Here is a 23,826-nt window from a genome sequence, read left to right on the forward strand (position 1 = left end):
GGTCACATGGATTAGCAAAGGCGGGTCTTGATTAAGCGGTTTATTAGGGCGCCACCTGAAGTTCAAGCTCATAAATGAATGAACGTTGTTTCGTCTTTTGAGCTTGTAAGAGGAAAGAACAAAACTTGTTTATGTAATCATGTCGAACAGCACTCGAAGTTTTCCCGAAATCTCTTATGTTATCGGCCCATGTGACTCGACACAGATTAGTTCAATTGCAGATCAGCTAAGAGCAGTGAAGGACGGAGAAGCCTGTACTGTAATAGACTTTAGGAATTGCAGTGTTCTACAATGCATGACATGCAACACAGTGCTTGGAGACTCTCTCGGCATCTGTGGGGAAGTCCCGAGCCTCCAGAGTATCATTTGTTTGAGTAAGCTGTTCTCGTAATACCTTTAAAAACATGCAGACAAAAATTCTCAAGATTTTAATGCAGCCTTGAATACTTTTGTAAAAAGCACCAAAGACCAAACACGTGGATGACTGTTGTGATGATAACCACTGCATATTAATCTTTCCCTCTGAAGAAGTTACTGAGGATGTGAGGGTACACAAAAAGTTGGAGATGAGTTTGATTGGTAAACTGGCTTTCTCGTAAGTATAGTTGTCTGTTGATTTCAGCGTATGTCCAGCATGTGTATGTCCCATCATCCTGTGGTTTCTCTGTCTGTAGCACCCACCAAGTCCTTGACTGTGCTGGTTGCCATAGTGCCATTGGCCTTGTTCTTCACTCCACCCCAGAGCACCTGTCTGCTTTACAAAACCTCTTCCTTTTACGAAAAGAGCTCATAAACTGGTGGGTGTAATTATAAAAAAAAAAAAAAAAAAAATGGAAAAACAAGTGACGTGACATTCAGCCAAGTATGGCGACCTATACTCAGAATTTGTGCTCTGCATTTAACCCATCCGAAGTGCACACACACACACACTGTGAACACACACCTAGAGCAGTGGGCAGCCATTTATGCTGTGGCGCCCGGGGAGCAGTTGGGGGTTCGATGCCTTGCTCAAGGGCACCTAAGTCGTGGCATTGAGGATGGAGAGAGCACTGTACATGCACCCCCCCCCCCACCCACAATTCCTGCCGGCCCGACACTCGAACTCACAACCTTTTGATCAACCTTTTACAACCTGACTCTCTAACCACTAGGCCACGACTTCCAAAAAAAACTGCTAAAAATCTGCTAAAAATCTAACCATCCTCAGCTATCCAAGATGTGTAGATGTAGATGAGTTTGTTTCTTTTCCAGGGCACATTTGAAGAAATGTAGTATTACATTTCTCAAGGAGAGTCCAAACAGCAGATAAAAACATCATCATAATTTTTTAAGTAATCCATACGACTCCAGTCCACCAGTTAATGTCTGTGAAATGTAAAACGGCATGTTTGTGTAACTGGAGTCATTTGGATTACTTGTGAATTATTGTGACGCTTTTGTCAGCCGTTTGGAATGTCATCATGCCGGCACCCATTCACTGCTAATGATCCACTGGTGAGCAAGTGATGTAATGTTAAATTATTCACAATCTTATCTGAAGAAAAAACAAAATCATCTACTACCTGGATGGCCTCAGAGTGAACAAATGTTAATTTATGTACATATCTATTTTTTTCTGAACCATTTATTTAACTCTTTTAATGGATTTTTAAATCAGATTTTTTTTTTTTTGACCAATGGTTAACATTTTAGCTACATGCTAAGAAGTGGTGCATGTGTTAAAGCCTCCAAAATCAACTTCAAACACAGACTAATGGACAAAAATATTAAAGAGGTGAGTACTTATGCCAATAACTAATTACCATTTATTTTCCAGAAGGGGATCAACATTATATTTTATTCAGTTATATTATAAGTTGCCTTTACAGCTACTCCACTCACTTGGGTAAAACAATGAGAATTCCTCTTCTCCTCTTTCTAGCTGGAGCAGGATTTAGAAGCTCAGCTGAAGCAGGTAAAGATTCTGGAAGGAATGATGGAAAAAATGTACACACGCAATGTAAGCTAAAGCAGTGCCAGGCATGGAATATGTAGTGGCTTTGTTATAACTGCTGAAATAGTGTGTATTTATATTTTTGTATTATGTATTGAATTACAATGTCATTCTTTGAAAATGTTTAAAATGAGTGAAATACTAACTCCATTGGTTATTGTATTTCTTTATTTACATTATGTGCAGAGAAAGGAATAGTATAACAGTAAATAAAAGTATATATTATTTAAGAAAAATGACTTATCTAATCTCTTACACTACCAGATGAAGTATAACACTGAAGAAAGAAAACACAACATATGTTTATGATTGGCACCATGCTGCTTTTTTATTGCTAAAATTTTATAATTGTTTTGTACAAAATCATGCGGGGCGCATCTGTAGTGCATAGGTCAGACTAAGCATAGAGTTTTACATTCAGAGGCAAAATCAGCAATGCAAATTAGGTCATCAAAGCATACAAACTTATGTTCTGCACTATTTGCAATGAACTTGTAATTTTATTTCATTTAAACTCACAATTGTTAGTTTTGCTAAAACATATTGTATCTTGCCCCTTGAATCACAGACTTGTAACATTTTAATTATACAATACTCAAATCCAAAAAAGTAACATTTTTAATTGATACATCTGTGAATAATTTACAGCAGTGCTAAACCTTTGGGATTTCATGCATTTGAAAAGAAAGTCACAACATTAGTCCACTCACAGATTTACCACATTTCTGCATAAATATGTTCAAGCAAAGCTTAATTATTGCATGCAGCACATTATTATTTTTTATCCACTTCTGCCATGCATCAACAAATGTTTTTTTGCATTCTTATTAAAAAAAAAAATACTAGTTTATTCCCAATGGATCTTTTTCATTTTGTGAATGTATTGTGGTATATTGTTTACTCAGGATTCACTAAGAAAATGAATCATCAGAGTGTCACAAACTGCTACCAGAACACTGCTCATATTGCTGTTAATGAAAATAAGATGTAAATGTACATACAGCTTATGTGCGTTCCACAATGGTTTGTATGTAAACATGCAAGGTCAATAGAAGGGCATAAGCCCTGAGTGTGTGTGTGTGTGTATGCATATATATATATTTACTACCTATCAACTTTCTTCCACTGGTCCAAAATAAAAGATTATTTGTCAGACCCTTGGTGCTACCTTCACATTTATTTGGTGTCAACGAATAATGGGGCTGTTAACAGCTAGTTCTGTGCTACCAAATATAAGTAATGGGATATTCTGGATAAAACGCTTACCACAGTGCTACACATATGCTACAGATTTCTATTTCACAAAAACACCACTGAACTATTCTGACACTATAATTCATGCATAAACTGGTTATTGCTTCTAAACGTTGAACTGAATACACATCATGGCTTGCATATCTTTGAGTATATTTAAAAATATAGTTTGCATTCCAGTCACTGAGGTATTTATCTACATTACAATGCTTTGATAATTGCTTTATGCCACTTAATATACTATGTTACTTTAAAATCTAGAGTTTCTGCTACTAGGAATAATCTACCCACAGCTCTAGTCTGAAACAACATTACCTGATGGAGAATGCAATATTTGAGGTATGAATACAAACACAGTTCTAGGTTACTCTTTCTAATCAGGACGAGAATACTTTAGTCTTCTTTGTGTCCGATTATTACAGACCAAATAACGTTTCAGGATCAATTATTCCCATAATAAGGAATCATCTTGAAACAGGTATGAAATACGCTTTACTTCTTCTAAGCCACAAAGCTAAATTTTCTGCCGTTAAGGACTTTCGTTTTTATCAGAGTCAACTATTTTGGGCCCAGACCTTAATTTTGCACAGTACCAACTAGGACAAACTCACACAGTGCTTATGAAACATATATATGTATTTCAACATGGCTAGCCGCACATCAATATCAACCGCCATTTTTCTAATCCTCAGCATGCTACAACACATTATTATTAACTAATAGTGATTACCTGTTAATAAACAACTGTGTTTGTCGATTAAAATCTAAAATGAACAAACTCAGCATGAGTGAAAATGACTCGCCTAGTCGCCTCTTAATCAAACCGATCAAGATGTAGATGCTGCATCCATGGTGGTTACTAAATCATTATCTGCTTATTTTATTTTCTAAACGACTTTATTATAGCATATATTGAATGTCACTACGACTATTAAACTCAGCAAGCATCGCTACCGTACATGCATGGCCATGTTTATGCTGGCACTACAAATCCCGCCACCCTAAAGCAAGCGGATGAAACTATACATCATTTAATGGAAGACATTGGTGATTTTGTTGTTTTTGCGAACAACTTGTCACTTGTTTGTACAATATACAAATTCATCTCAAAACGACAAAGGAAAGAAACAAATATTGCACATTTCCCACACTGAGGCCTCACTACTCTTTTTTTTTCATGAAAATTCATACTCTGTACATGACACTCTTATTTCTACCAATCCATATGATAGAAACTAAACTACTGTAAAAACTAAACAAAAACTCGGTACATTTTCTCAACACAGATGAAGTTAAGTTCCTATGTTCACAGTGCACTGTTGCTGAGGACTGAGCAAAGGCTGTGACCAACTTGCCATAATCTATTTGAGATGATACATTAACAATACTAAACTATTAACAACAATTTAAAAACATTGTGACCAGGGTCTAACATTTAACCATTCTACCGCCTGCCTTCAAGCCTAATGAGGATGATAACAATGAGAACGTTGCTAGATGAAAATGACATGTTTATTTCACTCTAATTTATCCTCTTGGAAAACATGTAGGACAAATAGATACTGAGGGCCAGACCTTTGGAATAATTCAGATTATTTATTTATTTAAGGGTTTTGGTTTTACGATTTTATGCTCACAAAGGCTACATTTATTTGATTAAAAATACATTAAAAACAGTAATGTAAAATAGTACATATGTATATTATATTTCATGTATATTTCAAAATGTAATCAATTTTTTTTAATGGCAGAGCTAAATTTTCAGCATATATTGCTGCAGTGTTCAGTATAACATGGTCCTTCAGGACACAATAGTTAAAAAAAACTAAAAAAATTATTCCAAACTTTTGGCTGACTGAGTCTGACCAGTGAACTACAAGGTCTCTATATGATTTATGTGATATTCCCAAACCTATTAATAAAATAACATAAATGAAGTGAAAAGAAAGAAGCTCACTATTCCAAATGATTTCCAAAGCATCTGACAGACAATGACTCGATTTATATTACTGTGAGGAAAGCATGCGAGTATAGTTTGATCGTAGTGCTCGCTGTGTGGGTCTGAGCTGTGGTAACTTCTGAGGTAGTAAAATAATTATATTCCATTATGTCCTGCATCTCATTAGCACCCCACCCCCACTAGAAAGGTTTAACTGTGGAATTTATAAAGCTTATGCTCAGGTAAGTGTGCCACTGTCTGTCTCAGTTTGTCAGTACTTAGAAAATATGAAAGCATGGTTCATGGTTTTGCGAAAGCACCAATATGAGTTCTGAATTAAGAGAACAGCTATCTGTCTACAGTTTGTCGCCTCAGAAAATAAATTTTCAGCCATTTTCAAGACATTTATTAAATAAATGACCAAATAGTGCTTTACTGGTAGTTTTAAAGCTAAGCCATGGAAACAGACAATCGGGAGATGGGAGCTTTTTAAAAAAAGATGCGTCTAGGCACTTAATCTGCAGATAATAAAACTGTTAGATGAAGCTACTTCATCTTGTTTGCATGATTTAGTTTTTAAATGTGCATTTGTTTTACCTGCAAAGCAAGTGCGCTTCCACTATTTCCATGTTAATTTTTTTTTTTTTTTTACACAACCTGCAACCATATAAATATTAGACTGGACTTTATTTGTAACAAATATGAACAGAGGATGGCTCTGTACTGTGGCACAATTGTGTTACTTTTTTTTGGACATGAAGAGCTTATGGTTCTTTCATGGATAAAAACTACTTCAGTTGTTGTCTCCAAAGTGTAGAGATGATATGTTCATAGACCAATGACAGTTGGTATGCTGAACAAACATTTCCCTTGAATAATGCTGGAGGAATGTAAACTTATCAGGATGAAGAGTAGTTCGAAGAACAATGGCATGACGGTCTCATCTGCATAGAATGGACATATGAAAAAGATCAGAGAAGGCAAGGAGGTAGAGCTGGGTTGACAATGTTGATTTGAATACATTTTCATTTTGATAAACCAATTTCAGTTTTTCAATCAATTTTTTAGTTTATGCTATTTTGTTGATGTGTGAACAAAACTTCACTAAACTTTATTGGTAGCACACCTGTCATCCAATAATCACAGTAGGCCCTAACAAAATTAGCTTTCAAATCATGAAAATACTGTCACAAAATTCAAACCATAAATACTATTTTGACAATCTTTAATATTAAACATGGAAAGAAACAGTACAACTTGAATGTACTACAAGCAATTTAAATGTTGGTATAAATCAACCTACATTTTATTGAAGTGTTTTAAATTATATTGCATAAATCAATTAAAAATATACAGTAGTTTTAACTTCAAACTTTGGATTTGTTAATTTAACCTTTAATATTATTGAAATGTACTAAATGACAGGGTTACCTGTAGTTTACAACATTAGTACATAAAATGTACTGTACCTGATATACCCAAATGAATTGAGATCAGAATCGAATAAAAAGATGGTGAATCCGAATCAAATTAATTTGTTAAATCAGTGTCAATACCCAGCCCTACTACAAGGAAGTAAGTTATCTTGTGTTATTTTTGTTGCACAAACTGACCTACCGGGTCATGAGTTAATTTCATCACTGTTCCTTTCTCTTCTTGATATGACATATGAAGGGCACTGTTTTGAGAAGACAAAGAAGGTTAATTAAGCTCTGCATTCTCGTTTAACAATATAGTTATTAGTTCTAAAGCACTTATGAAAGGAAAGGACAAAGTGCTTGAAAGAACAATGAAACTGAATGCACAACTAAATAATGTGCATCTCTTCTCCTACACAATGCATGACCATCTACCGAGTGACGCAAGTGCTGGCATGCGAAACTGCAACACAAAGATTAGACAAAGACACGCTCCTGTAGTGCAGGTCAACACTCGTCGTGCACTTACCGTCTCCGGTGATCTCGTGCTGGTTTCGAAGCGAGTGAACTGGAACTAAAATCACCTCCATCATACTCGTCAGTTGAGTTCGACTGGCCAGGCTCTGAGACGTTCAGTGAGCCTGGCCCCGCTTCGCTGCTGCGGCGGAGGACTGCGCGCTACGCCATTTCGGTCCCGTGTGTTCTGCTGCTACTGCAGCGCTTTTCCGGCGCGCATCGGTGTCTATGCTCTGATTGGGCAGCCGAGCGATCCTTCAGGCGAACAAGACCCGCCCTCTGGGACAACAGACTCCGGTCTACAGGTGAAGAGAGATTTTTATAGGCTATATACGAATGAATAATAAACAACAGCATTATAAATGACAACCAAGATCCAGAAAAAAGGTAGAAAAAGAAAACTTAAATCAAATATAAAATCACAATAAGAAGATACGTGAAAAAGCATGAATAATTCACATACTTAATATTTAGTTCATTAATATTTAGGAAAACTTCCAGATATTGAAAGTCTCGATAGCTTGAAGTGTCTTATGCTCACCAAGGCTGGATTTATCTAATAAAAATACAGTTAAAATAGTAATATTGTGAAATATGATTACAAAATAAAACAACTGTGATGGAATTATTCTAATACGTTTATTTGGTGCTCAAGAAACTTTTCTTATTATTTTTAATGTTGAAAACTGTCGAGCTGCTTAATATTCTTTCAGCATCGTTGTATAAATAAATAAATATATATATTTAAAAGAACGGCATTTATTTGAAACAGTTTTTCTAAACGTTGTGGATGATGATCAATTATGTTCTTGCTGAATAAATAATATTATATCATAATTTAAAAAATAGTACTGACCACTGATCTATATATGTTCTCTATTATAGATCAGTGGTACTGACCCTAACATTTTGAATAATAGTTTATGGACTTTAGCTACAATTTATAAAAGAATATATTCTCCACATAGTTTGGAGGCTATTTAATCAAACAGGAGACTGACATGGGTGGAGGGAGATTTGTTTATTTGGCATTTTATTGATTTATTAAATAAATGAATGTATTAGTTGTATATAACGCGTGGAATGCAAATAGCTAAACTAAATAAATATTTAGAAACCTGTAAATAGTTTTATTGCACTAGGAATATAATAAAAATAGTACTAAACTCAAAAGCTAGTCTGTTTTATGCAATAAAATAAGTTAAATGAATGTGCATATGCATTAACCATTCCAAACCGGTTTTGTGTAATGTATTTGCCTGAGGCTTGGCCACATGATGTGCTTTGATCTCTCTCTCTCTCTGTCACACAACACACACACACACACACACACACACAAGCACGCACGCTTGCCTCCTCCCCCCTGCACTCTGCGCGTGCGTGCGTCTGCGGTACAACATCAACAGAATGAGCTCTCCTCGTTCACTGTCAGAAATTAAACAAAACCCTTTACATCCCAAGTAATTAGGTGTGTATTTAAGTATTGAGTGCATTTCAAGCTAAATCTCACAATCGCCTTTTCTGGACTTTACTCCGCGGTTGAAAGGGGTAAGAGATTTTCTTCGATTTCTTGAAATTAGATTATGTGCAGATGCAACAGTGCTAGGCCGCAGTCTTATAAACAAGCATGCAATTGTTTTTATGGGCGTTAAGATTCAACCAGATCCGATAAACTGTTGCATTTTACGGTAATTTGGTTTCTGAATGAAATAAAAAAAAACTAGTCTTTCAACCTATATATTTAACAGCAACGCTTCCGCAAAAGTTGTCTATCAATAAAGGCTTGGCTGCAAAAACACCACAGCGTCCATGAAAGATTATTCCCTGTCTTAAGCAGGATACAAAATTCTTCCAAAACTAACCATAACACAAGTGCATTTTTTATGCTTGTTATAGTGAGACCAACTTTGTGGCACGTGCATTGGCAAGCCTAGAGCATTGTGTTAGCAACGCAAAAGTTTGTGGGTTCTATTCCCAGGGAACACACATACTGGTAGAATGCACTTTGGATAAAATCGCTTTGGATAAAAGCGTCTGCTAAATGCATAAATGTAATAAATCTCCTGATAGAAGAAAAGCATACACTAAGTAAAGTCTTGAATAATGCATTATACACTAGCATTGAAAAAAAAAAGTGTATGTTGATATATTATGTATGCATTAAATGAACAAAAGTGATGGTAAAAACATTTACACTGCTTCAGCAGACTTACATTTCAAAAATATGATTTTTTTTTTCCTAAAAGTATGTAAATCACAGTTTTCACAAACCTATAAAAGGGATAGTTCACCCAAAAATAAAAATTGTCATAATTTTCTCTCCCTCATGTCTTTCCAAACCTGCAGTAAAAGCTAAAGTAAAAGATGACAATTTTAATATTGGGATAAACTATTCCTATTCATAGCACAACTGTTTTCAACAAATGTTGTTTGGAGTAACAAATTAGAGTAATTTCTGAAGAATCATATGACACTGAAGACTAGACTAATGGCTACTGAACATCTGACTTTGCCATCACAGGAATAAATTACATTTTATATTAAAAAATAGATACAAAAATTAAACTGTAATATTTCATGATATTCCTGTATTTACTGTATTCCAATATTAGCATATTGTTTTTAATACAAAACCCTCCATTAGTGGTGATTTTTTTTTTTATAGGCTACATAAGTTAATTTTTTTTGTCACGACTCATTCTTATAGTGTGTTTGGAACTTGGTGTTATTTGTTTTCCTGCATGTATCTAAAGTGTAACCAACTAGAAGTGCAAAAAAATTGAGAGGGGGAAGAGTGGATCTAGAATGGCCGGAGGAAGAAGAGGAGCGAATAGAACAACATATTGTCGTTCTCCACTGAGCAGTGAGACAGGTTCCATTGGCAACAGTAACCACTCCACCAGCTCACCCGTGACAGGTGTGAGATCACGAACCAGGTGGGGGCACGTTTGACCAAAACGGTACACATAATAAACTAATGTTCTGTTGCTATGATGTCATCCACCTCCAATGTTTCAAATAACATGCTGTTTGGTCATCAGGAATGGATCCGGGACGGGAATCTCCAGCCCTCCGCTGGCCACTCAGACGGTGGTGCCACTGAAGCACTGTAAGATTCCAGAACTCTCCCTGGACCGGAAAGTCCTGTTTGAGCTCTACCTGTTTGGGTGCCATCTAATAGCTCTGTTTGTGCATTACGTCAACATCTACAAAACTGTGTGGTGGTACCCCCCATCGCACCCACCTTCACACACCTCTCTAGTGAGTCACATGTCGTAAGTCTTTAATTAAACTTCACAGAAACATCCAGTGTTCATTTCTTTCACAAATGAATTGCTTTTGTCTCTGCAGAACTTCCACCTCATTGATTATAATATGTTGGTGTTCACCATCATAGTGCTTGCTCGCAGGCTAATTGCTGCCATTGTAAAAGAGGTAATGTGCATTATCTCCTAGCTCTTCATTTCATTTTAATAGCTTTAAAAATGAATAAGTTGTGCATTCTTTTCCTTTTTCTTTGCTCCAAAGGCATCACAAAGTGGGAAGTTGTCCTTCCCGCATTCTGTCTTCCTGGTGACGGCACGTTTTGCTGTTCTGACTCTTGCAGGATGGAGTCTGTGTCGTTCACTTATTTATCTCTTCAAGACGTATTCTGTACTCAGCCTGCTCTTCCTCTGCTATCCGTGAGTAATAATCTACACATCCGCTGCCGTGGATTTGAATGTTTCCAGGTGTTGTCATTTTTACCACTGTTTTGTGAGATTTCGTGGGTGAAATTCAGTCATTTCAACGGGAATCCACATGATCTCGAATTTCTTGTGAAGGTGAAAGATTTCCCTCAAAGATTTTGCATCAGGTTCAAGTTGGTCGCACAAATTTGCGATGTTGGCCTACAGAAAGCTGGTTGGCCTGAAAGTGACTTCTGTGTGAGATATGAATATTGGATTTTTTTGCCCATGAAATTTTGCTAATGTGACTGCACCTTTACTGCTTTTATAATGCATGTATGATAGGTCATGATGGTTGACTTGCTACTGATAATATGATATTATTTTGATCTTATGGTGGTCTATAGGATGAATAGATAGATAAATATTGTGCTTTGATGTTTTGGCTGGTTTATATGTGCATAAATGTGCAATTATTTAAAAATAGATTTAAGTCATCCATTCAGAATTTTAAAGTCAAATATTATGTATGTTTTATAATGTTTGTAACTAATTCACTTGTATTATTTTGTAATATCTATCTTTCCCCCTCAGGTTTGGAATGTACATCCCTTTCTTCCGACTCAGCTGTGATTTCCGGAGGACTGGATCCATGTCCCCGTTCGGCAGCATGAGTTCTAAAGAGGTGAGCAGTGCTGCATTGGGCCGTGGGGGACGGGATTATCTGTCCGTCCTGAAAGAAACATGGAAGCAGCACACCAGTCAGCTGTACAGTGTTCAGCCCATGCCCACCCACGCCTGCTGTCTCTCTCCTGACCTCATCCGCAAAGAAGTGGAGTACTTGAAGATGGACTTCAACTGGAGGATGAAGGAGGTGTTGGTTAGCTCCATGCTCAGTGCCTACTATGTGGCGTTCGTACCTGTTTGGTTTGTCAAGGTGAGTGCATCAACAAGTGGTCTTTTGGGCATGAACGCGCATGCAGTGTGTGGACGAAGAGAACAGGTTTGGTTGATGAGGAACAGGTGATTCATGTGTAATGAGTCGATAAATTGAGATCGGACTGGTTGTAGGCAAAAATCATTCTTGGTGTTTAAACCAGCCCATGCAAACATTTTCCCAGATATTATTTGTATGGCTTTGTATCTGCCCTCAATGCAAATCTTTGGTTTTTCGGCGTCATGGGTTTTGTTAAAATTCCTCTGGAGGGAGTTTGTGTGATAGATTATTTCATTATTATGCTGATTTGGTGCTCATTTCTTTGTTATCTGTGTTGAAATGTCAGTCATTATTAACATTTTAATGTAAACAATAATGTGTTAAATCAGGTTTTTTTTTTCATGAATAAAAATTCAAAAGAACAGCATTTATTTGAAATAGATCTTTTGTAACATTATAAATAGATTCACAGTGACTATTGATCAGATGTCATTGACAATGTCACTGTCAATTGTTTTACATTCGTGCATATGGCTCTTTCTTAATTTTTCTGTTTGTGTTTAGAGCACACAATATGTAGATAAACGCTGGTCCTGTGAGCTGTTCATCCTGGTTTCTGTCAGTACTTCTGTCATTCTGATGCGGCACCTGTTACCTCCCCGCTACTGCGACCTGCTCCACAAAGCTGCCGCTCACCTGGGCTGCTGGCAGAAGGTCGATCCTTCCCTCTGCTCAAACGTCCTCCAACACATGTACGTCTAACCTGGGGCTATAGAATTGGCATAAGTTTAGGTTGTGTTAGGTTTTTGTGTGCGTCTTTGCTGGGTTTTGGATAATATTATTTTTACTGCTAAAATGTAAGTATAGCAGTTGCTGAATAATTCCAAATGCATTTACAAAAGAGCCTAATTTAAATTCTTGTTCACAATCTGATGTGCACTTAGCCTTGTGTTGCATGTTTCAACATGTTCATTTGATCTTGGGTGTTGCCATCAACAACAGATTTATTTATAGCATGTTAAATGAAATTGAAGCCAAGCCATTTTTAAGCATGATATTTTTTTATACTTACATTGGTTTTCAAAAAGCACAACTAGAACAGATTTCTGTCCCATACTTATTTTAACCTGTTTTTGCTAAATGACATTTATTTTTATTAGTTTTTTTGCATGAAATATTATTCTTAAATTGTGTCAAAATGCATTGCTTTTAAGCAAATGTAATGACTTTATGACATTTTGATTTTTTGTAAGGTGTAATAGCTTGCTTTTTCTGTTTCCTGCAGATGGACAGAAGAGTACACATGGCCACAAGGAGTTTTGGTCAAGCACAGTAAAAATGTTTATAAGGCCATGGGCCATTATAACGTAGCAGTTCCCTCAGATGTCTCACATTATCGTTTTTATGTAAGTATAAGCTGTAGATGAACATTTTGAAGATTTTAGAAACATTGTTACAAAGGGTTAATAATATATTAATGGGAATGTTATCGCAATAACCACTGTTCCCTTCTTTTTTCCCTTTCTTTTAACAGTTTTTCTTCAACAAACCTCTTCGAATATTAAACATTCTTATAATCCTGGAAGGTGCAATGATATTCTACCAGCTATATTCACTCATGTGTTCAGAGAAATGGCATCAGATGATATCATTAGCTCTAATATTATTCAGTAATTATTATGCCTTTTACAAACTACTCAGAGACAGAATAGTTTTGGGAAAAGCGTATTCGTATTTAGCCAGTGCCTCCAATCAGAAAGTCAGTTAGACAAGGATAAATTATTGTCAGTCATCACAAATGAGCAGAAAACATGCATGAGAGCTGTTTTTATTTTTTCTACAAGTGCATTTCTCTCTATGTTCTGACTTGCCATGAAATAAAAAGGAATCATATTTTTGTACTATGGCTGTTTCTCTGAAGTTTTCTTTTAAAGGACCTAGTCAAAGACAATGGGGTTTCTTTATTTTGAATCAAATGCTATTTAAAACAAGTAAACACTAGCCTTGCTTCTTTTATTGTGTGTTACTGGTGGCTGGGTTTATGTAAATGTTAGGTTTTGTGATGTCACCAACCCAGGTAGAAGCTCATTGGATGTTGAACTCGGTAAAGCTGCCTTTTGACTGCTTCAGTCTAGAAGATTACCCCCCTAGATTAAATATGAAACTCCTAATAAAACAAAATAGTGGTCAAAAGTTTTTAATAAATGTTGACTCGTACAAATGATCCACTCCCTGCAATCCATCTCTCGACCAGAGCCAAAGTCTGGATGTGCGCTGCTGTGGTTCGCATCAAACAACGTGAAACAAGACCTCATTTGCACAAATCGAAACCATATTTATACCGTTGTATCGTTGACTATTACCTACATTGTGCATAATGAGCCATTCACTGTACAGGAAATACTACACTGTGAACAAATGACTGATCTTAGCGAGCTACAGCATCTATTTATAGTGCAGGGGGCGGGCGCTTCAGATTCTAGAGAGCATTTGATTGGTCATAAGATTTGATGAATAAAGTATGATGTGACTGATGTATGATGTGACATCAAAAAATTTGTTGAGCCGTTTTTGGCAAAAGAGATTAACTGCAAGCTTTGAATTATTATATCTTTTAAATGCGAATTTTGTAATTGTTTTGGAGCGCACTGCCTTATAGATAACCTTAAGACTAACATATTGATGCAAACACCTTGGTTTTTGATTTCGATGTGGAATTTATTCATTAGGTTTAACATTAGTATGTTACTGTGCCATAACCGCCTCTAGATGGCGACAAACATCTCGAAGCTAAAGATTTGGGTCAACGGTTGACCGCTATGAATCCTGGTATTTACTTTTGCTCTCTATGGTATTTAAAAATCTATTTCGTTTTTGTGGTGTAACGTTATGTAATGTTTGATTAAAAGCCGCTATATAAACCTCTAGCTGTGTGGATGATGTTTTAATTAGTGTGAGGTTCCTTAAACTGGATCTCATCTCGCGTCTTATAATTACTATGCTCTTTATTATATGGCGAAGGTTCAGCTCATGGATATTAATGTTGATGCTTTTACGTCACTCAGAAGCATACCAATCGGTGAGGCTTGACTCTTGAATATTAATTAAATGGCCGGGACACTTCTTTAATGCCGTCCAATAGCAAAGGCGGTCTTATTAATATTAATAAAGAAGCTTCACCATAGTACTAGTCGGTCGGGAAGGCTCGTAGGAGAAACGAGAGCTAACGCTGCAAACGGCAAGCACTTGGTATCTGTTGTTAAAACGGACCGCGTATAAATCCTCAGTTACTGAAATGGAAAAACCAACACGGGCGCCTTAAATTTTCGTTGGAAAGCTCAAAGAGCCTCATCCTTGTCCTCGAGCCGGTGAGTAAATCGTTTTTTTCATCGATATGACGATGCGCATCGTGCCTCACGGTGCATCCTGTGTAAATCACTTCCATTAAATTTAAAACCCTCTTCGCCAAATGAAAAATGCATTAGATATTGCACTGATAAACACATCATGTGACACGCTAAGAGTCTACAACCGCAGAGAGAGAGAGAAAAAAAAAAAAAAAATAGTGTAGCAATATAATACAGGACGACGCTAAAATATTTTTGTAAAATAGTGCATTAATTAAAATGGAGAGTTTCGGGTGATTTGTTTTTGTATCTAAAAGCACCACGATTGACCCAGATTGTTTAGAGATTACTGGTAATGAACGATCTTTTACAGGAAAGGCTATTATACACAATCAATAATATAAACAATCTAGGATGCTCATATTCATTAATAGTATGCAGGGTTTATATATAATAATAAATTCTAATTTATGTTACTTCTTACATTGGAGTTATTAGTGGGCAGGAACATTTGCTCGAAAATTAATTTATAGTTTTTTCCCCAACTTGTAAGGACTTAACAATAGGCACATAGTTAAAGGTATTTTTTTTAATTGCAGCCATTTCTATATATTGTTGCAAAAAAAAAAAAACATAAAAAATAACCTGATGGTAGACATATATTATTGTCTCCCTGGCGGATGGACAGCAGGCACCCGAGAGTCCCAGAGAGATCTGAAGCATCTAAAAATATTTCAGCACTGGAGCGCAGCTTGATCATTTCTTTACACGGGGTGAGAAATAGAGCAGCAGAATAAACAAACCAGAAAATAACAGAGGCTTACTTTATCCATAAAATTTGGTGGTGTTCGTATCAAGCTCGTTTTTAAATAGGATAATAAGAAGGCATGTCTTGGTAACCAGTTAAATTTATTAAGCATGTTATCTGATATTGTTAACATGGATTCATGCATTCACACAATTTTTTTATTAGCAGCTTAAGGTCAGATATTAATAATTGCTGACTGTCTTGTAAATGTTTAGCACTGGCTCTATTTGTCCGGCTGTAATGATCGAAATCTGTTTCAGCAACAAAGCTGAAATTGACTATAGTGCAGTGATACCAACTGGACTGAAGCATGAGACAAACCTTCACATTTAGTGCCACACATTATTTAGTCTCTGTAGGGGCCCTTATTACTATGCTCCTGGTTGACTTCCCACCATAGCCAAAGAGCCTAAACTTTTCCCATTAAAGTAGATTGCTTTACAATAATGGCAGTGTTTGTGTAACTCTAGTTCATATAATAAAATATTAGCAATTTCATGTGGTGTCTAATGAAATAAATTACACACTATATATTCCACTTGTTTAGGATCATCTCATGTTGTTGTTTTTACACATGTCAGTAGCTGAGAGCTCTTGTCTTTGTGTCTTAGAAAGTGCCACTGCCCTCATGGAAGACAAGAGGAAGAAAAGGAGTCCCAAAGTGTCCCTTCCCCAGCCCCCTCCTCCACCAATAAACCCTCGAAAGCTCTCTGTTCTCCCAGCGAGTAAAAGCACCACATTCTCATTGGGTTTACCCCAGCCCCCCTCCCCAAAACCCAGGGGCAAGTTCAAGAGATCGGTGGGGGCAATGGGTCCATCTAAAGAAGCTCTCGCTGTTCCTGTGGTTCCCCCCAAAAACACAAGGTTTGTGTGTGTGTGTGTTCTTCAAATGACATATCATAGATGCTAATGTGGTTTGAGTTAGTAATCGATATTTCCAAATTGTGCCACATACAGCTGTCCAACAGTGATTCTGTTTCCATTTGTAGGCCTCACAGAGAGAAACCCAGAGCTCCTCAGCCTGCTGGACCCAGCCGCGTGTCCCAGTCCTCCTCACCACTCCAGCACTCTTTCCTCACCGACGTCTCTGATGTGAGAGAGATGGAGGGAGGACTGCTCAACCTGCTCAACGACTTTCACTCTGGGAAACTACAGGCTTTTGGTATGTACTAGGGTTTTATTCAAAAGCCTTAGTAGTTTGGGCTATCATTGGAATTTTTTTGCTGTCTTTACAGGTGAGGTTATCAGGTACATTTTTAAGGAATGCAAAGGTGTGTAAGGGTGGCACCTTTACAACACCTAATTCATTAGCAAGTTGATTCAGATGTCAGAAGTCTAGGAATTTACTTTCTCAGTTTCCATGTGTAATACACTGTGTGTTTGCAGGTAAGGTGTGCTCCTTTGAGCAACTAGAGCATGTGAGAGAGATGCAGGAACGTCTGGCCCGGCTGCATTTCAGTCTGGACAGTCATGTGGAGGAGCTGTCTGAAGACCAGAGAAAAAGCGCTTCAGACCGCAATCTAGAACACCTGCTTTCTAATGTAAGATATATTTTAATCTTCTTTAATAATTCATCTCTTGTTGGGTTGCAGAATTAGTCTAAATAAAACTGAATTGTGATATGGCTTTGTGTGTTATCAAATTAATTTTTTTTGTCTGTTGGATATATAATCACTGCATTTTTTTTTTTAAATCCTATTTTAATCGCAATTTTAATAACATTTTTATCCCAAATTGTGCAGCGCTAATTTTGTGAGTATTCTTACTGAACCTTAAACCAAAGATGTTAATTTTCCCACAAGTTTATATCAAATTTATATTACAGTAGGCACACACATTACTAGAGTCTGGATCTAATGAATATGAAACACCAGTCTACTTGTTCTCTCTCCACTATGCAAACACTGTGGCTCTCTCACGCACAGATATAAAAAGGACTTGACAATGATACCCTGTATCTGAATACAGGCCTGTGCCTGAATCTTGTATTATCATCCAAATCCAAGTGTCGCTGTCTGACTGTATTCTTTCATCAGTCTGTGAAGGGCTGGACAGTTGCTATTGATAGTATTTCCCTTCTAGCTGGCAGCTCGGTGGTAGGTGGTAGAGAGCCCAGCAGATTATAGTGTGTGTGTGTGTGTGTGTGTGTGAATTTCATTATGGGTGGCTCACTTAGTATAACAGAGTGAATAGGTAAATCTTAAGCAAGGTCATGTTTTACCCCACAGTTCCATACAGCTTATGTTAGGACTATTAAGACTTTGTATTGTGAAAGTATTATTAGGACAACTAAGCACACCCCCGGCTTTGCCATACTACATAATGCATCTCAGTGTCATATTTTTAAAATATCATTATTCATGTTATTGATTATTGATTCTCATTACTGTATTACAGTATTGTTTAAATAAGCATTAATTAAAGGCAGCACTACAGATACTACCGTGATTTTTTCAAAATAATGCATATTTATTTATAACAGTATTAATGTTATATTAATATGATATTTATTTACATGTTATTTTACAACAGTATTTAAACTTAGCATTCAAATATGATCTTAATAAATATTAATTCCTTTTTGGGGGTAAAATACATTTATTATCAAATTAGTGTCCAGGAATTCACAGAAGCTAGGTAGTAAGGAAAAGCATTTCTGGAGTGCAGTTTATAATTTTTGAAAATTAATAATCTGTTCACAAACAATCTCAGTTTTTGTTAACATACATGCTGAATTCCAGAAGAACCCATTGTTTGAAGTCTGTTGCTTCAGTATACCGATTCTGTCAGCTCAGCAGTAATAGATAGGCCTTTTTAAAGCATCAGCGATTATATTGATTTTTTGTTAATGAATCTGTTTTTTCTCCTCTTAGCTGGAAGAATTGAGCACCTCAATGTATCCTTCCATTTTACGGAATGTATGTGTTAAAACATGACATTTTACTTTACCTTTGATATTAACCCCCAAAGTATTTGGAGTCATTAAGATGTTAACGAAAAAATAATAATTAAGTTCTATTTTATGCTAATAAAATACAATATTTATTGAACTTAACAGATCTTTCAATTTAATCAACTCTGGTCAATTTAATGATATGTGAAAAAGGTTATTTGGTGTTTTCACAAGATTTCTGTTTATCCAGAAAATATTTGTGTTCCACCGAAAGCTCTTTACTGAAAGTTTTAGTTTCAGGACAACCAGACAACCAGATCAGTTGTGTCCTAATGGAAGCCTAATGGATAAATCCAGTATATGTGCAGGAAGAAAGCTGAAGTCAGCATTTTTATATGTAATAGGAGCTCCAGAGCTTGTACATTAGATGTATATTAGCAGCGCATATCTCCTTAATGCAGTTTATCCAGACAGAAACTCCACCTAGCGGAAAATCCAGATTTACCCAAGACCTCCAGCACCTGAAGCGGGAAACCAAACCCAGCTGACCATCAAATCACTGTGCTGACCAAAACCCAAGATGCCATGGCTACAACTCAACTGCAAGTTAATGAAGCACCATCATCGCAATCTGTGTCTAATGCAATGCTAAGTGATGGCAGCAGCATCAAAGCACGTTCTCCATGTGAACGAAATTCAACTGCAAAAAGGGCACTTCTTGTTTTTCAAATGATTTGATCTTCTCTTTTAAATTTGAATCTTTCCACTTTTGAGTCTGAATGCTAAATGGCATCCTCTTTGTTACAGTGTTTAAGTGGTTTATCTGGATAAATAATGATCATTCTTACTTTAGGGATTGCATGAGTTGATTTCTAAGGTTCATTCATCACAGGTAAAAATTAATTGAGATCTAGAATTTTAGATCAACAATGTCAGAAGTGAATGAGAAGATGAACATTTATGTTGTCAGTCAATCATCATAACATAATTGATTTTTAGTTAATCTGTGTTCTCTGGGAAGATGTTGTAAATGGCTGTGGAGTAGCTATAAACTCACTCAGGACTGTTCGAAAATAGTGCCTCTTCTCAGTGTCTAGATTGTTTCACTGTACGGTTTTCATGAGACTCTCTAAATGATGGAACTGGATCCTTTTGTAGATGTTTGTACATTAAAATAGACATACACTTATTTAAAATAATATGTTATATAGATTGTTTGTAAACTAGAGTTTTAAATTGCTATTTAATGTTGATCTAGGAACAATTGTGATAGAAGTTGTTTGTTATTCTTGATGGCACTGATGGAAATGTACAATATTTTTGTGTTATCTTTGCATAAACTTAAACAAAATCATAATGGAGTCAGGCATTTCAAATTTCAGGTTGACATCCAGTAGGTAATTCTAGAATTATAAATTAGTTTATTATTATTATTGGAGCACAAGACTGTATTTAAACCTTGTAGATTTGCAGTCTCTACCCCAAAGCACAAAAGGATAGAGTACAGTAACATTTAATACAAGCCACAGTGGATGTAGGACAAAAGTACTGAAGGAGAAAACAACAACAAAAAAAAGATACATAGTACATCCTCACTAATGTCCCTATGAAAGCCAATCTTCCCATTTTACACATGTTTCAGTGATAAACCATCAGCACAACATATGGACAGGTTTGAGCAAAAGCTAATTATCTACACCAGTTCAAATTTTTATATTTCATGATGCCGTAATATCACTTTACAGCCGACCTCTGCTACGCCTACCTCCGAATATTTCAGCATAGAGTCAGTACTGTTGCCTTGAGGGGAGGTCTATTAAAATGTATTTCAGATTGATTCATGGCAAATTCTGATCCTGCATCAGCATGTACAGGCCGGTTCCTCTTCCCTCACTGCCCGAGTCTAAAGCATTGACAGACATTTAAAAAAAATGGCTTTCAAATAATTCAAAAAGAAAACATTTGCTTTGCTTTTAAACCATGTCTTGATTTGTTTAAGAATGCATATAAACCATCTATTTAGAATCTATTTTTGTGTGCTTTAATAAAACTTAATGCAACAATTCACTCACTTTGACTTTGGAATTTTTGTGCAATTATGGGAAATATCAGTATATTGAAAAAAAGTCACTGAAGTTGGGAAAAAATGTATATCGTCCCTTTTTCATAAACAAAAGTTACAAATAATTAAAAGGATGTTGCAAAAGATTAAACGTAATGATAGGAAAATAAGTACTGATTTATTTAAAGCATTTTGGTTGGACAAAAGAAACATGATGAAACCTGAAATAATATTTTTTACATTTTTAAATATTTTTTTTGTTTGTTTCCTTATTAGGTTAGAAGTTTATAAGCATCAAGAGACATGGCGATGTACTCAAACTCACTAGTGTTTGTTGTTTTATTATTTACCTCTATTTTCACCAATTTGTCCTATAATTACTGCATTACAGCATTTCTCTTTCAAACAGCGGGTGGCAGTAGTGATCTACGAATCTGTTCCTCGACCTGTTTATAGGAGAAGAAATATATAGTGCGTCATATCCCTTCAAACAGAGCCGCGCTATGGCTATGAGCGAACAGAAATGGATACAGACGTTAACTCGATTTCAGGTATTTGTTTTTATTATTATCATTGGAGATCCTCAAGTGTGCATGTACTTTTGTAAGTATTTTGTAAGCAAATTTATTTGCCCCGTGTCGTAAAAGAACCTGGGTACGGTGACCGTTTGTGTTTGTTTAAACTGTACTGTCACCCAAGTTCATTGTTTTCAGTTGTTTATAAAATTGTTGGAGTTTATCTGATTTTTCTCTCTTTTTTTTTAATCAGTTGATTTTTTTTCTTTCTTCAGTTTAATGGATTGCTATGAAATTTGCTTTTGTCAACACTTCTGTTATATTTGTGCTTTATAATCAACATGACTAGAGACTAGTTTAAACCAATATTGCGTCCTCTCCAGGCTCAATGTCGTGGTTCTGTGATGAGGAAAGGTCTGAGTTTGGTTCAGACTCAGTTTGAAGAGATAGTGCAAGAGATTGATGGAGGATTGGATCACCTGCAGTGGAGAGGAAACATCATTCCCAAACCTCACTTCACTGACACTGTGAGCTTCTCTGTCATTGTCCATATCTCATTATTTTAAAACATCATAAGCTGTTTATTTGTTACTCGTAGAAAGTATGCTTTAAAGTTCCATTATAACTTTGACTTTTTTTTTAGATAATGTCTTTATGCTGAATGATGATAATGTAATCTACAGGAAAGCCTATTGCTGCAGTATGAACGGTCCAGGTTTCGGTCCCATGACCTTCTGGATGATTCAGGGAGGGAACAGAAGACAGAAAATGATGGCAGTGAGAAATCTCTCCTACAGTCTGAAATCCAGGTCCCGGAGAAAGACGAAGCTACTGAAAAAGCCAGCAGAGACACTTCCACCTCTGTGGAGAGAGGAGACAATGTGGTCATAAGAAACCTGATGGATGATTCTACTGCACTGTGCAGTATCATGAATTCAGATGTCAGCCTCAGTGGCTTATTTCAGACAGGTGCTTTTAGAAAAGATTTTGACAAATAAGATACAGAGGTTTTTAAAAACCGACAGGACTTTTTTGAGACACTTATGTGTTTGTGTTTTGTCTTGGCAGGACCAAATTTGCATTCAGTTTTTAAAGAGACTGCACATACTCCTGACTCTCTGAAGCAGCAGAGGAGCACTTTAGCCATGGAGTTGCTGTGGATCCAACAAGCCATCAGTAGCAGAAAGAAAGTGAGAGAACTTTAATATTTTTAACATTAATGTTTACATGTATGTATCTATTTCTCTCTGTGTGTTTTAGTCTTTAAACGTGTTCTGCTCTGCTTCTTTTTTAGTATCTTACACTTAAACAGAGATTGGATGTGCCACACTGATACTGGACCAGTTCTGAAGCTGTATTATTATTATTATTATTATTATTATTATTATTATTATTATTATTATATCATTTACAGCACATGATGTTTGAGAATTGTAGTAAATTGTATTTATTTATAAGCTAGTGCAGTCCACACGTTAGTGTTAAACAAGATTTTTATTTTTGTATGAACTGTATTTCAGAAATAAATATATGCACATGCACATACTTTTTTTCTGTTTCACGAAAAAACATACTGTTCAATCCTGAATGGATCACAAAGACTCCCGAAACTTAATCTCACAGTTCAGCCAATGTTATATTTGAATTGTATAACCCAGGGGTAGGCAAGTTAGGGCTAATCAAACACACCTGAACAAGCTTATCAACGTCTTCAGGTTTACTAAGGCTACAGGCAGGTGAGTTTTTTTTTTTCAGGTTTGGAGCTGAACTCTGCAGGACTGCGGCTCTCTAGGACCGAACTTGCCTACCCCTGGTATAACCACATGAGAAATGACCTCTTGGTGTTGCCTAGATTCTTTCAAAGTTTTTTTCCTCCATTTTACAAAACCAGTGTTTTCCTTGCCTTGCTAGAGCTGCATTTGGTTTGCACACCAGGGTGTTAAATATTTAGATTATTAAGAACAATATGTTATATTGGAAGTATTATGAAAAGTCTTCCAATTAACCCCTTAGATTAATTACAGTTTATGGGTGGGCTAAATAATTAGTATTTTAACCCTATCTATAATATGCACAATTTATAGTTTTTATTGTTGCACAATATATCAAATTTGCCAAATCTGACTATAGTTATTGTAAACATGTCTGTTAGGCTGCTTTGAAACAGTTGTGCAAGCTATTCAAATAAAATTAATCTTGACAACATACAATCCACAAAATGATATTATAATTGAATTACAGGAATCCCTGTTCAGTTACATTAGAACAAATTTATCCCGTTTAATACAGATTTTTTTCCCAGACCTGAAAATATCCAAATGATGTGTCACACTTTGAAATGATCAATAATTTTTTTTTGAAAATTCTTTGAAAATGTTTTAAGGTTGGTCACAATTGTGGGATAATGTGTATACTGAATTAACATATTTCTGCAATAAAAAAAAAGGTAATATAGCTTAGCCCAGCTATTTTAAAT

The 23,826-nt window shown here is 36.1% G+C and overlaps 4 protein-coding genes and 1 long non-coding RNA gene across 6 annotated transcripts; 4 read left to right on the plus strand and 1 right to left on the minus strand.

Annotated features, from left to right (window-relative positions):
- Positions 1-118: 118 nt before the first annotated feature.
- On the plus strand, positions 119-2,602 carry LOC113056721 (protein Mis18-beta-like). The gene is made up of 5 exons (XM_026223543.1): positions 119-374; positions 529-595; positions 675-797; positions 1,693-1,774; positions 1,922-2,602. Exons 1-5 carry the CDS (start codon positions 140-142, stop codon positions 2,006-2,008), a joined length of 594 nt encoding a protein of 197 aa, XP_026079328.1. The 5' UTR covers positions 119-139; the 3' UTR covers positions 2,009-2,602.
- A 1,812-nt stretch (positions 2,603-4,414) lies between these two features.
- On the minus strand, positions 4,415-7,317 carry LOC113056723 (uncharacterized). The gene is made up of 3 exons (XR_003277747.1): positions 7,134-7,317; positions 6,804-6,864; positions 4,415-6,130 (listed from the first exon to the last, which is right to left on the minus strand). It is a non-coding gene; the product is annotated as an uncharacterized LOC113056723 (long non-coding RNA).
- LOC113056718 (transmembrane protein 39B-like) lies at positions 7,296-13,630 on the plus strand. Of its 2 annotated transcripts, none has more exons than XM_026223541.1 (9): positions 7,296-7,425; positions 9,874-10,056; positions 10,162-10,381; positions 10,472-10,555; positions 10,649-10,803; positions 11,383-11,725; positions 12,290-12,477; positions 13,011-13,131; positions 13,260-13,630. In XM_026223541.1, the coding sequence occupies exons 2-9, from the start codon at positions 9,926-9,928 to the stop codon at positions 13,491-13,493; spliced, it is 1,476 nt and encodes a 491-aa protein (XP_026079326.1). In that variant the 5' UTR covers positions 7,296-7,425; positions 9,874-9,925; the 3' UTR covers positions 13,494-13,630. The 2 variants fall into 2 exon arrangements, with proteins under 2 accessions (XP_026079326.1, XP_026079325.1); XM_026223540.1 differs by lacking the exon at positions 7,296-7,425 and adding an exon at positions 8,476-8,668.
- Positions 13,631-14,869: 1,239 nt separating this feature from the next.
- LOC113056725 (coiled-coil domain-containing protein 28B) lies at positions 14,870-20,839 on the plus strand. The gene is made up of 6 exons (XM_026223546.1): positions 14,870-15,093; positions 16,492-16,744; positions 16,870-17,042; positions 17,267-17,421; positions 18,754-18,776; positions 19,244-20,839. Exons 2-6 carry the CDS (start codon positions 16,509-16,511, stop codon positions 19,296-19,298), a joined length of 642 nt encoding a protein of 213 aa, XP_026079331.1. The 5' UTR covers positions 14,870-15,093; positions 16,492-16,508; the 3' UTR covers positions 19,299-20,839.
- Positions 20,840-21,057: 218 nt separating this feature from the next.
- On the plus strand, positions 21,058-23,787 carry iqcc (IQ motif containing C). The gene is made up of 5 exons (XM_026223547.1): positions 21,058-21,386; positions 21,734-21,877; positions 22,034-22,319; positions 22,419-22,540; positions 22,645-23,787. Exons 1-5 carry the CDS (start codon positions 21,339-21,341, stop codon positions 22,681-22,683), a joined length of 639 nt encoding a protein of 212 aa, XP_026079332.1. The 5' UTR covers positions 21,058-21,338; the 3' UTR covers positions 22,684-23,787.
- Positions 23,788-23,826: the final 39 nt, after the last annotated feature.

Source organism: Carassius auratus, chromosome 38 (genome assembly GCF_003368295.1).
Source record: "Carassius auratus strain Wakin chromosome 38, ASM336829v1, whole genome shotgun sequence".
Lineage (NCBI taxonomy): Eukaryota > Metazoa > Chordata > Actinopteri > Cypriniformes > Cyprinidae > Carassius > Carassius auratus.